This window comes from Acomys minous (assembly GCF_964271855.1).
Source record: "Acomys minous genome assembly, chromosome: 15".
NCBI lineage: Eukaryota > Metazoa > Chordata > Mammalia > Rodentia > Muridae > Acomys > Acomys minous.
Genome location: NC_140497.1, coordinates 71,499,656 through 71,513,597, shown reverse-complemented (window position 1 = coordinate 71,513,597; position 13,942 = coordinate 71,499,656). Strand labels below are relative to the sequence as shown.

General features: G+C 39.7%; 1 protein-coding gene and 1 long non-coding RNA gene across 2 annotated transcripts in view; one reads left to right on the top strand and one right to left on the bottom strand.

Annotated features, from left to right (window-relative positions):
- GC (GC vitamin D binding protein) overlaps positions 1–8,752 on the top strand; it is a 31,843-nt gene extending 23,091 nt beyond the window's left edge. Inside the window, exons 9-13 of the mRNA XM_084758201.1 lie at positions 488–620; positions 1,102–1,199; positions 2,211–2,343; positions 4,401–4,460; positions 8,604–8,752. Of these exons, the coding sequence (XP_084614327.1) occupies positions 488–620; positions 1,102–1,199; positions 2,211–2,343; positions 4,401–4,436 (400 nt within the window). The 3' untranslated portion in view covers positions 4,437–4,460; positions 8,604–8,752. The remainder of the gene's footprint in view (positions 1–487; positions 621–1,101; positions 1,200–2,210; positions 2,344–4,400; positions 4,461–8,603) is intronic.
- LOC311584120 overlaps positions 1–13,942 on the bottom strand; it is a 170,415-nt gene that overhangs the window by 56,137 nt on the left and 100,336 nt on the right. The gene's annotated exons all lie outside the window — the stretch shown is intronic.

The following is a 13,942-nucleotide window of genomic DNA, read 5'->3' as shown; positions in this document are numbered from 1 at the left end:
ATAATGCTCTACAAACAACAGTGAGAGGACTCAGCAGGTTGCATTGATGTATTTATTCACACACGTGCATATAGAACACAGTAATAATCAAAGGAATAGATGCCGTGAACTTGGAAGGGAGTAGGGGAGACATGGGAAGGGTTTAGGGGAGAAGAAAGAAGAAAAGGATTATACTTTAAATAAAATTAAAGTAACAAATAGCAAAAAATACAGGCATGCCAGTCAATGCTTGAAATCTTAGCACTAGGAAGATTGAGGCAGGAAGTGAGACAGAGGATCCAGGATGAAGGACCCACCAGCTAGGCTGTGAATTACAGAGTGAACTGGGCTGTGCGGTGTAAGACTGCCTCAAACAGAGCAGCAAGGCGAGCAGAAACGAGCAAAACAAGGTGCTCGCTCCGCCTCTGTGGTAGACTATTCCATCTCCGATTCTGGACGTCCCCCTCTCCAGACACACCTTGAAAAGCATCCTTTCCTTTTCTGCCAGGTATACATTTGAACTAAGCAGAAGGACTCGGGTTCCTGAAGTATTCCTCAGCAAAGCGCTGGGGACCACGCTGAAAACCCTTAGTGAGTGCTGTGACAACGCTCAGGACTCCATGACCTGTTTCAACACTCAGGTACACTTCTCTAAGTTTCTTTATCAATAACACAGGCCACAATAGGAGTACCGAAGTTTACCGATCAAACCTGGCCCACTGCATACTTATGTATGCCCTGCAAGCTAACAATGGAAACACAGTTTGTGGTATTTTTGGTATTTACTAAGGGGAAAAAGTCAAAAGAAGATTGGTATTTCGTGATGTTGAAATTAAGTAAAATTTAAATTGCAGTGGCCGTCGAGTTGCATTAGAGCATCACCATGCATGTTGTTTGTAAGTCATATATGACCTCTACCGTGCGGAGTAAGATATATCTATAATACAGATTGCATATAACCTACAAAAGCTAAAATCGTTACTAACTGGCTTCATGGAAAAAAAAAAGAAAGAAGTATTTGCTGATGCCTGGGGTAGGGACATGGAATTCTGATCTACTGGCCTCAAGGGACAGTATTTCTACACAAGGGATGTTGATGAGCAATATTTTTTTTTCCCACAGAGTCCACTACTGAAGAAGCAGCTAACTTCTTTCATTGAAAAGGGGCAGGAAATGTGTGCAGACTATTCTGAGAGCACATTTACTGAGTACAAGAAAAAGTAAGTGGCTGGTTTTGTGGCTTCATCCTCCAAATGTGTCTGCTGTGCTTGTCTCGTTCTTGGGATTGAAGAGTGCAAGTGAGCATGTAGGATGTAGTGAGTGGAAGACAGAGAAGGGCTGGGATTTTAAAGGGTTTAAAGGACGGTGATAACTCTTTTCTGGGGGTACTGGGTATGTCATGGCCACTAGGTGAGGGGCCAATTAGAACACAGACAAAAGAATAAAAATTGTGTGTGGGGACTTGACTCAACATGACCAAGGCCCATATGCTTGGCCAGTATCCATGCCCCTGGACGAACCTGCCCACATTTGTTCTCTGACAAGAACCAAGGTTTTCTGCTGGTCTGAGGCCAACCATCACTAGCGTGTGTTCCTTATAAATTGGAAATAAAACATATACCAACCACACGTCACAGCCATTGTTTGTCTCGATTGAAGGGGAAGCAGTTCACTGTGAGTAGACATCAACAATAAAATAGCTGGCCATAAAAATATGAAAGACATAGTATTTGTTGGGTTCTTGGGGGGAGGAATTTCTATCCTATAATCATTTTAAAAGCGAATTAGTGAAACACCTGGCAACAAGGACCAATGGATGCCGGTCCCATTTCAGTTCAATCTGCGTAGTGAGTTCCAAAGGCGGCAAACTGAAGCACAAAGAGGAGAAAGCATAAAAGTGAAACCAAGGCCAGTGAAGGACGCATTTTTAAAGAAGCTTGAAATTTAACTCTGGAGAAAAGTGAAACACCAGGGAAAATAGAAAAAGGCATCACTTGCGTTGTAATAATGAGCTACCAAAAGGGGCAACAACTGACTTTCAAACTCAGCGGCAACTTCGGTTTGCTTGAACAACTTTGAACAAGGCATAGATTTCAATTCTAACGTCAACATGGCTCACCCAGAATCCACTCCACTGTACATGATCTGAAATAGCTGTTGTTTTGTTTAAGCAGTGTTTCTACAATACCTCCAGCTCAACCTTACAGAAACTGTTTTTTTTTTTTTTTCAGGCTGACAGAGCGACTGAAGACCAAAATGCCCAATGCCTCCCCAGCAGAGGTGCAAGACGTGGTGGACAAGCACTCAGACTTCGCCTCCAAGTGCTGCTCCATAAACTCACCCCCACTCTACTGCAGCTCACAGGTAGGAAAGCCTCACCACTGTTTCTCAGAGGCAAGAGTACTCCAAAACTCCAGCGCTCTCGTGACTGTTCTGAATGTTCCTAAAGTGTGCACACGTGACAGCCTTTCCTGAATGGTGGTGACCTTGCTGGTTGTCTTAGGAAAGGAAGTAAGAAAAATAGTTTCCAGGTGGCACTCTCTGAGAAGCAAAGGGAGATGTCTGTAAAAAGTATTAAGTGCAGCAAGCTTTAAGAAACAAGGTTTGTCTTGTCTTTGTTGGGTGGGTGTGGGGTCCTTGGTTGCTGTTACCCACTCTGAGTAGACTGATAAACAGAAATATTCTTGTATTTTAACTATAAAAGGATACATTTAATTTGCTTTAATATAATAAGAAAATGCCACATAAGTATTTATTCACCATAAGAATTATTTTTGTAAAGAAAAATTTTTAACATTAAAATGGTAATCACTTTTAAACACATCATTATTTTTTAACTTTGTACAAGAGATGACCTTGTATGTAGTGTTTCCCTATTCACTACTACTAAGGTGTCTTGGTTGTCTCTTATAGGCTGCAGTGGGAAGCCCAGTGTTACCTCACTGACATTAGACCTGGGCTTCCAAGATGCTGAGGGACTTTCCTCTTATCTCAGTTAAGAGCTCAGAGTCTGCCTTACTCCACCAGATTGTGTTGGTTGTTGACAGAATTTAATTGTCCCATTTGCACTCGTTGTGCCTATTGTTCTCCAACTGCCACGTAACTTATTACAAGAGACCAAAGGTCAGAGCAACACTGCCTTTTGTTTTGACCTTAATTGAAGGTACAATAGTTCTGGGACTTTTGCTATTCCCCACTCCATTTCTGGACCCTGGTGAGAATAACCTAGCAAAACACATCTGCCTCCTGGTGTCAGCAAACAGCTGCAATTGACAGAGTTGTTCACTAAAATCTAGTAAACAGAAGCAACTGCTGGACTGGCAGTCTCAGTGACGTACGCTCTCTCCCTGCCTTGCTCTTTCCAGCTGTGTACTCTACATGACATACCGCCTTTAGGTTAATATGGTTCTTGGTAGAGATTTTATGATATGTTAAACAAGATAGCAATAGCTCTCTGCATAAATACTTATAGAATAATCTAAGGCAGCTATATTCATTTAAATACATGCTATAAATAATGGACTAAACGAAACAGGTCATACAATGTCCTGGGAACCATGTGTTTCTTAGATTCCTGATTCTTTTTTCTTCGTGCTAGTGTCATAGATTTCCATATAACCAAAACTAGCTAGTCATGACAAAAGCAAATTGTCGATACCAAAAACAGTTATTAACCGAAAATTCAAACTTACTATTATTAAAATATTAACAGCAAGGTCTGTCCCATGTTGGTAGTGCTCACTCTAAATTACATCGAGTTCCCTTCCTTGAATAAGACCCCATTTCCTTTTCTCTGAATCTGTCCAATTTATACTAAAGTTGTTTTTCCTTATGTCAAAACTAATAAATATAATGCTTTAAATACTTCTTTAGAATTTTCTTTCTCCCCTTTCTTATTATTCTCTTGGCCAAACAGTTTCCCTGTCCTCTGATTCCCTATAATTCTCTGAATCACTCAGCTCCTGGGTCAGGACTATTGGTGTGACTGTGTTGGTAGTGATATGCCGTCACCAGAAGCCAGACGATACCACTACCAAGCCAGGCACACCAACATCCTTAAGGTTAAACTTGACAAATATCTTTCCATCTCATTGGCCTCCTTTGTGAAACATGTAGTACCCACAACTATTCCTTCCTCTTTGAAATGATGTGTTGTGTGTGCGCTCAGGCGTGCATGCACATGTGTGCTCTGGTGTCCACATGGATATATGCATGGTCTTGGTTAGGCAAGGCTGGCAAGAGAAGGCAGAACAGAACTGAACCAATGTGAAGCATGGCTAGCAACAATGACAATGAAGACCTGCATTTTGGCAAGAGTCTTATTCCCGGACAAGGCTTCAAAATGCAGTGAGTCTTTCATGATCAAGTAGCCTACAAGTAAAGCGCTTGATAAACTACAGAACATTCTGTTTCTTCTTCAGATTGATGCTGAAATGGGACACATCCTGCAGTCCTGAAACAGTGCATAAGAACTGTCTTGGGTAAGTACATTTAAAACACATCACTGTAGAATCTAGAATTTTTTCACATATTTTATAAGTCGTAGAATAGGACGCGAACTTTACCAAACTTATCCAACCTACTTACTATCCATTCCAACTCATTTTTTCAGTTGAGCCTTGAAGAAATCTTAAGTGCTCACAAAGTCCACAGAGAGCTTCTGGCATATTTAAGATTAATCCCAGTTTCTGACATCTCCAGTCTAGAGCTTCACTCGTCATAATGCCGTTATGTAGGATAACTACACCATAAATGTCACACAAGGGGGCCTCACGCACAGCAAGAGGAAAAACAGGTTAAAGATGGGTCAATTGAGCATTAAAATTCACAGCAGAGTCCTCCATTAATGGCACCACCTGCTTCCTTCAGCGGTTATACTTTCAACCATTTAAAAGTGACCAATGAAGATATTTAGACTGCAAAACTATAATTGGACATAACCCATGCTTTAAACTGAAAGTGATCTCAACTCTATACATTTTGACAAAAGTTTTTATTTTTTATCTGTTACTTGGTTTTGTTTGAAACAAGGTTCCTCTGTGTAGTCTGGCTATCCTGGAACTCACTATGTAGACCAGGCTAGCTTCAAACTCAGAGATCTGCTTGTCTCTGCCTCCCAAACACTGGGATTAAAGGCATGTGCTTGGCAAAAGTTTTTTTTCCCTCAGTTCAATTGTGTTCATTAAAAACAATTACAGCTGAGATTTTAAAATGTCATAAACAATGATTTTGATTTGTGTTAGTCAGACTTTTCATAGAGTTGGTAAAAAAAAAATCATTTCTAGAACCATCTAAATTAAAAGCCCCAGTCCAGTTATCTGTTTTTCTCAACTTGAAGCCATCGATCCATATTACCTATAGCTCAGCTTTCCTTCTTTATAAATGGAAGTTTCAGTATCTACTTCAGTATTAGTGTCTAGTAACACATAGTGAGGTAAATGACAGCAGGGTCCCAGACTAAGAGTGTATTCCTACTAGCATCTACCTTCCCAAGAACAAAACTGCATGATGTCATAAAATAAAGTAAATTCTCTATATTCTGAAGAATAGAACTGAAAGGAGGAGTTATTCGTGGTGTGTATGTTATAGAGTTAATAGTATCTGGACCATTGCTGATATATTATCTACACCCCATTTAAGTGAACTCAGTTTGTTTTCATCATAATTTGTACATAATAATCTACATAGATTGAAGAATCCAAGGACATTATGGCTGCTCTCCAAGCCATCCTTCAAGGCCTATGACGCTTTAATTAAGAATCAGGTTGTTTAGAAAGCCTTATGATCATTTCAGCTGGAATCTGTTTTCATGATGGAGTTGGGGGGGTGCTGTCCCCAGTAGCTCAGTATATATTTTAATCAGCATTTTAGAAGGATAATTTTAGATTCTCAGAGGACAATATTGAAACAGGAGAAAATAGCCATTTAAGAAAGCAAGATAGATGAGATGGCTCCGCATGTAAAGGTGCCTGTTGCAATACCTGACAAGGCCAGCTCAAGTCCCACCACCAACATGGCAGATTCCTCCACGTTGTTCTTTGACATCCACACAAGTGTATCCTGGCCTATGAACTCCCCATAAACCCAACATAAATAAGTATATTTTTAAAAAGAAATAAAATTAAGCAACATCGAGCTGATATATTTCAAGAGATTTCCTCTTAACCTGACAACTTTCAGGAATATTTTAATGCTAACCAAATCAAGAGATAAACCCACTTAACACAGTAACACATGAATGAAGATTCTAAAATGCTGATTTTCCTGGTTGATAGTAATTATCTTCATCTTCTATAGACTCTTTGTGTCGCCCTCCTCAGTTAGCATTATTTCTTTAACCTCTAAATAATCTTTTAATTGCTGCGCCATGCAATTATGTGACCACTGAGACACATTTCAATCACCCAAGTAGAAACTGAAAAGTCGTTTACACTGTCTTCCATAAATTTATGCAAAATGCATTAAATGTTTCAAACCCAATTTTAGCAATGTCCTGCTAGACATAAACACAATCTACAATGAAGAGCTAGTAACAGTCACTTGTATCAAGGTGATTATGGTGGATGGAGGCATCATGACAGAGCAACAATACTACAGCCCAAGCTTTTCTATTAAATTTCAAACAACAACCAATACACTGTGACTATTAGACTCCAAGAAAAATATTGGGGGTGCTATTCAATAACTCTGGAGTCATTCCACTAACAGGAAACCGCCCTGAGATGACTGAGTCCTGCCATAGCCACCCTGCACCCGGTTTTGTACTCAGTGATACCAGACAAAATGTTGACTATTTCCCCTTAAACAGACCAGTCTTTTCATCATATCTTAAATTGGAAGATATTCAATTTTTTTCTACAGTTTTGACACCCCAACACTGTCAAGGTTACTTTGACTGGTCACCTAATTCTTTTTCAGTGAAAGCCCACTACTCTCTAGTAGAGACTTGAATGCAAACTGAAGTCTTTTGTGTCTAGGTGTTCTCATCCCCAGCTACACCTCTCATTTATCTCATATACAGCCAACAGACACAATCTTTCTCATACTTTAAAGTCTCATCATAGCTGGAGCTGTCATCTTGACATTTATCTTCAAGCCCCCAAACTGATGATCTATTGGATATGGAGTAAATTTTTCAATCTTACAATTTTTTTTTCTGGAGGAAATTAAATTAGTGTTCCTTGGAATGACAAGATAAAAGAGTTGCTTCCCTATAGGTGAAATTTATTTTATATACTCACACAAACTTGTGAGTTTGTGTGCTTGCCATATGGCAGAGTGCCGAGAAATGACACTTAGGTCATGTATATTCGTGTCTTCTGTCTCATCCTTTCTCCAAGGCATAAACTCTGTGAACATAGTAGCAAATAAAGATTTTCTTTCTGAATAACTTAGAAAAGAAAAAAGAACAAGGGCAAATGTATTTTACCATAATACATACAAGATTTTTATATGCAACAAACAAATAGCAACAACAACAACAAAACAAAACAAAAACCCATCTCATACCCAATAGTGTCTTACTAAAGTGAAAAACACTGAACTGTTATCTCAATCCTATGATCAGAGACATTAGTGTCCAGTTTCCCATGAGTTTAATAAAATACCCAAGATAATCATCTTATTAGAAGAAAAGGTCCGTTTCATCTCACTGTCTGAGGTGTTCTATCCCATAAGCCTCACTTGATCCCACCTGCCTCTGTGCAGGTGTCAGATGGCAGCCATTGGGAACACATGGCATAGCAAACTGCTGAATCAAAGGAGAAAAAGCAAGAGAAAGGCCTAGTGTCCACCCATACTCTTCTTTAAGGACACACTGATCCTTAAGACCTAAGGGCCTCCTACTGCAGCAAGGCTCAATCTCTTCCCAATATGCCACCCTGGGACCTGTCCTAATCAGGGTTCCTATTGCTATGACGAAACACCATGACCAAAAGCAAGCCGAGGAGGAAAAGGTTTATCTGGTTCGTGCTTTCACACTGTGGCTCATCACTGAAGGAAGCCAGGACACATGTGGCATGAACCTAGAGGCAGGAGCTGATACAGAGGCCTTGGAGGGGTGCTGCTTACTGGCTTGCTCCCCATGGCTTGCTCAGCCTGCTTTCTTATAGAGCCCAGGACCAGAAGCCCAGGATGGCACCACCCACAGTTGGCTGGGCCTCCTCATTGATCACTAATTAAGAAAATGCCCTATGGGCTTGTCTACAACTCAGCCTTATAGAAGTATTTGCTTAATTAAGGTTCCCTCCTCTCACAAACTTTAGCTTGTGGTAAGTTGACATAAAACTATCCCCATGACCTCTGCGGGATAGTCAAAACACAAACTACACCAGCGGCTGTCATCAATTGCTTCTCTTTTGCTCTGACAGTAGTTTATTCCTGTAGAACAGGCAGTCACACCGGCCTCACTGGATCATGTACTACGCACCTGGGCATGGCAATTTTTTCTTTGGGAATTGAGAACTTCGTACTTTTAAATTCTAAACACCCCTTCCCCCCTGTGAGCTTTACGGGATATATGGGTCACGCTAGACAGGTTTACCTTTACCATAAAAGCAAAATAAAATGGCCTTGTGTACATCTGACGTTTCTCTAATGCACCATTTATTCCCATTTTCTCACAGACCTATAAACTGGCCACTGCTAGCCAAATCAAGCCAAGACCGCAGAGCTGGTTTTCCGGGAAGACCACCAAGATAATTCCATTTTCACCAGCTACAATGTTTGTGATAAAATATAAAAATAAATAAATTGACTTGCAGTGCAAACTCTAAGTACAACGGAGAATGATGTTTATCCTGAGAACGGTCGCTGGGAGGTCCACACAGCTCTAGCCAACCACAGAAGCCAGGCTTCTCACTAGACCTCTGCTGCTTCTCTAAAAGACTCCCACCATCAGCATCAACTCTGCGAGCCCCAGCAGGCTCAGCTCCATTCCCTGACCGTTTTTCAGAGCTCATAGGAACCATTAAGGAAAAGTTAGTTTGCTTGCTAACAATCAAGATCCTTCCTAGGAAAACCCCTCTCATGTCCAGCTGTGACCTGCAGCAGTTAATTCTGTAGTATCTATAAGCCTTGCAAATGAAAATTCTCCTGAACATGAGTGGAAAGCAGGGAGGTTTGGCGCTCTCTCTCTCTCTCTCTCTCTCTCTCTCTCTCTCTCTCTCTCTCTCTCTCTCTCTCTCATTTTGGTTTAGGTTTTTATTTTTGCTAATGACTCCTAAGAACATTTTAGCAACCTAAGTTATGGAATAACACAAGTTTTCAGTTTAGCTTGATTTGCAATGTACTTAAAATATGCATGAATTTCTATGAGTGTGTTCTTTGCTCTGAGAAAATGAAGGTGCCCTGGTTCTATATTCTTCCTGGAAGACAGATATATTTTTGGATAAATATATCTGAGAAGCTATTAAAAGCCAAGGAAAATCTTCTCCTTTAATTGCAGTAAGGAATTTGAAGTCACCTCATGGCAGATATAGTTACACAGTAAAAATGAAATGTATTATATGGCATATGTAATCAGAATTAAGTTCAGCACAATCAATTCTTCACTCTCCAAGACCTTAAGTCCAACACAAGAATTTCATTAATCAGCCTGAGTGAAGTTCCTGCACCATTGCCAACAGAACGAAACATCTATAGTACCTGCGGTAGAAAGAGTATTCCACTTTGGTGGGATACAAGGGTTCCAACATGAGAAATTAACTTCAAATGGAGAAGTCCTTGAAGTGTTACAATGTCAAAAACCATCTCTCCACTACATAACTAGGCAACATTTTAGACTTTTGAAAAAGTATCTTTCACAAAACCAAATCCTTACTAAGGTTTCAAATAACTCCAAGTAGTTGATCATTGATAAAACACGAGAGGACAGACTCCAAAAAGTACTAGTGCTCAAGGTCATAGGAAGCAAAGAGCAGGACAGATTGTCCCCCCAGTTAACAGTGCATGTGAGATTAGTGGCCATATTTGAAGGACAGATTCTTGAATCACATTTCTTTTGAAAATATACCTCCTCTTTGGAAAGCCAGGGTTTACTATATATAAGTCACCATTTCCCAAATTTATTTATGCATTGCCCAGAATTACTGCTCTGTCAATTTGGGGGTAAAACCATGCCCTGTTTGCAGATGAGAAATTGCATTCATAAGTCATTTGTGAATGGCTGCAAACAGATCCAGTTTAGTCATGTATTTTCTTTATTTATCGATTTTTTTCATTTTTTATTTAAAAGAATTTATATATTTATTTATTTATTCATACTACATCTCAATTGTTATCCCATCCCTTGTATCCTCCCATTCCTCCCTCCCTCCCATTTCCCCTTACTCCCCTTCCCTATGACTGTGACTGAGGGGGACTTCCTCCTCCCAACCCCGTACATGCTCATAGGGTATCAAGTCTCTTCTTGGTAGCCTGCTATCCTTCCTCTGAAAAAAGAAAAAGAAAAAGAAAAAGAAAGAAAGAAAAGAAAAGAGACCATAGTTTTGTAGTTAGGTATTTTTATGCTTGATCAGGTAGAACTGAATTCTTTTGTGACCAAGTAGGCAATAAAGTTTACATAGCTCACCAAAGTGGTATTTTCACTATTTTTATTGAACTCATCTCTGCTGTTTTCTTATGTTAAGAGTCACTGGGTCGAATGTTCCACCACTCTAGTATGAGTTTTAGGTATAGCTATTGTGTTCCTAATCACTTCCTTGTGGTCCCACCTCCTATGAAGCAGTAGTCTCTTGCTAGGATAGCCTCTCAGTGCTGCCGGACACTAAGGGGTGATTTTCCATCTTTATCTACTGTCAACTATACATGATTCCACTAGGCAATTTGTTTATATAAGCTTTCAAAGATTTATAACTTTAGGCATCAATTTTATCTGAATCCTCACTATATAGAAAAGAAATAAAGTTCTATTTTGTTTCTTAAAAAATGGCATAAGTTATGCCAAGGTTGTTTTCCTAGGAAATGACAGAGGATAAATTTGTTTTAAAGTATTGACTTATCCCATTGTGAAGCTGGTAAGTCTGCTGTCCATAAGGTAGGCTGACAGTATAGACACTGGGGAAGGGTTTCCATGTCACAAACTTGACGTACAGTTCTCTCTTGCCTGGAAACTTCTGTTTCATCTCTTAGGGTGTTGTAACAAATTGGATGTCTCTCTCTTTTACTTTAAGTTGGCTGACGATAAATGTTAATCACATTACAACATCTATGTCTTTCACCAAATTCTCGCCAAAGCCCACTCAGCCTGATGCATAAAAGTCAACAAGCGCACAAGCTCTCTGATGCTGTGCTTTGTAGACTTTAGTCTTTTACATCGCAGTATTAACCTACCATGCTTTCTGGATGCTTAGAGCAACACACAGGTGGTTCCCACATGAGACCTACTGGACTTAAAATGCTCTCCACAAGGACTGATTTATTATTATCTCAGGATGAAATTCTTCAGAATCCACCTTCCCTATTCTGAATATTTAGATGTTAAAATATGGGGAAAGCTTTTATGCCTTTAAAATCATGGAAAATAATCTCAAGTAACACAAGAATGTGATCTGACTTGACATTTACCAATTTCCATGGGGAAAGAAATAGCTAGAAGGAACCAAAGGGGTTTGGAAGGTTGCTCGTTCAGTTGGTCCCCCTTCACAGAACTCTGCCTCCCATTAGAAATCTAAAATACAAAGTTCTCCTTCCCAACCCCCTCCCCCCAGAGACTCAGATTCAGTTAGGCTTGAGTAAGCTCCACTGTGCCACCACATCTCAGCCAAACTAGACAAGTAAAAATTCCGGAGAGAAATGAGTTCATCGCTTCCAGCTGTTGGCTTAGTGGCTGGGCATACCTCAGGCAGGCGTGAGCGCACCCAGCTAACTTATCTGCAGCTGCCACTGCATTGCCAACACTCATCCTTAATGACAGACTGACACTTTCATCTTCCACTAAGCCTTCCCAACCATGGGCCATCAAACTAGAACACTTCCTTTCCCACAGGTTGTTCCCTTCTTGGTTATTTCTTGCAAAATTAGAAATTTCCTTTTTCCCATTAGAAAAGCACGTACTTAAAATTGCTCTTTCCACCCACCACTCCAACAGCCCACCAGTGCTCCAAATTTCTTTCTTTTTTTAAACTAGTTACCTAGATAGTCAGTGGTTGTGAACCATGCCATCTCTCCAGCCTGAGCTCTCCCACTTTCATAACTAAAATTTACTAGCAAGTATCTGCTACCTGTCTATAGATCAAGGAGAGATATTTATATTTTTCCAGCCTATAAGAAAGTTTTTTTGAGGTACAAATTAAATGCTTGGCCCCATAGTCTTCAACGTAAGAAGAATGGATTATTATGGTTGTTGTGTAAAGACTCAGAACTTGACTAGTTGAAATCAAGCCCTTTGCCTCCACCCTGTGGATGACATGTTTAAATGCAGGTAACTACAGGAAGGGATTCTGAAATAATCTTTTCCATTATTCTAAATTTTACTTATTTTTTTACAAATACTATAGAAAGTATTATGCTTTATTAATTTGTTTTGATGATTTTTTCCTCTCCTCTTCTCCCAGTCCCCTTGTCCTGCCTAGTACCCAGTAGCCTCCTTTTAACTATCATGCCATGTGTAGTCTATCTGCACAGTTCCTCACTGTTTCTCTTTCTCTCACCTTTTCTCCTCATTTTCATTGCCTGTACCCATATTCACACATTTTCAGATGATTTAATGTTGCCATTTTATTAAGCTATGTCTTAACATTTATATATATTTATTTATGTATAACAGAATATAGAACAATATATAATATAATTATATTATACATATTTATTTACTTATATCTAGTGTACACACACACATATATATATTTATACACACATATATAACATGTATACATAAATGTTAAAATAGACCTTAATAAAATAGTCCACACTAAACCATCTAAATATATTTTGCATTATAACTGTTTACAAAAGCATGAAAAGCAGCTAATAAGAAAGAAAACTTCCAACTTTATTCTCTAATTTTTAATAATTATTGTCAATTTGACCACTTTGTACTCACAAAGCAAATGTGTTCCACTCAGATTCTTTTACTTACCTTCTGTTGCTAAGACTCTTTAAATTTTTATAAAGCATTTGATCCCTTTTGTCACTTAAGACATAACACTGCCTGACTGGGGAGATAGCCAGTGGGAGTGCATTTTCCTAGCATGCAGGAGGCTCTAGATTCAATCTCCAACACAACAACAAAACTCCTTAGCAGTGTAAGATAATTTAAAAAAGTTATTTAAATGATACTAACGCTTCACTTTTTATAGACTTCATTTTTTTATCGTGCTTCCCAATGTGTGACCGCATCTAAAATTCATCACAAATACTCCGAAGATAACCCAGGTCTTATCACATGGAACTTTCAGGCAATTGTGCTATCAGTGAGATAACCCACTAACAGTGGCATGTGCTGATGAAAAGCAACGATTGATTGATCCAAGAGAACACTCAGCACTCCCTGTGGATCAGCTGCCCTCTGTCACTGTGCTGTGAAGCACCGGCTAGCAGCTTATTGACCCTGAAAAGAGCAGTTTAAGACAGTAACAACTATGAAACAGTTACACAGCAAACAGCAACAAACTAAGCTGAGGGTAACCCGGCCAGCTCGTCTGGGGTAATTGCAGTCACAATGTGACCAGCAGAAGGAAGCCTTCTTAAACACTATCCCATTCACGTGCTCAGCCCTGAGGCTGGAAAGGATCAAGTGGCTGGAGTCTGGAATACTTAAGGCTCCGTGGTGGTCTCTCTCCACAGCAGCCGCGGGCCAGCCAGCCATTTCACTGTGGTGGCTGAAGGCTCCTGGATTGAGCTTCCTATGGCAGTTTTCTTTTCTAATTGAGTTTCAGATTGCATTCTTTCCATCTCTATTCTAGTCACCTACTACGTGAAAAACTAATCCAAGTCAGGGGAAGGAGAAACTGGCTGCACATGT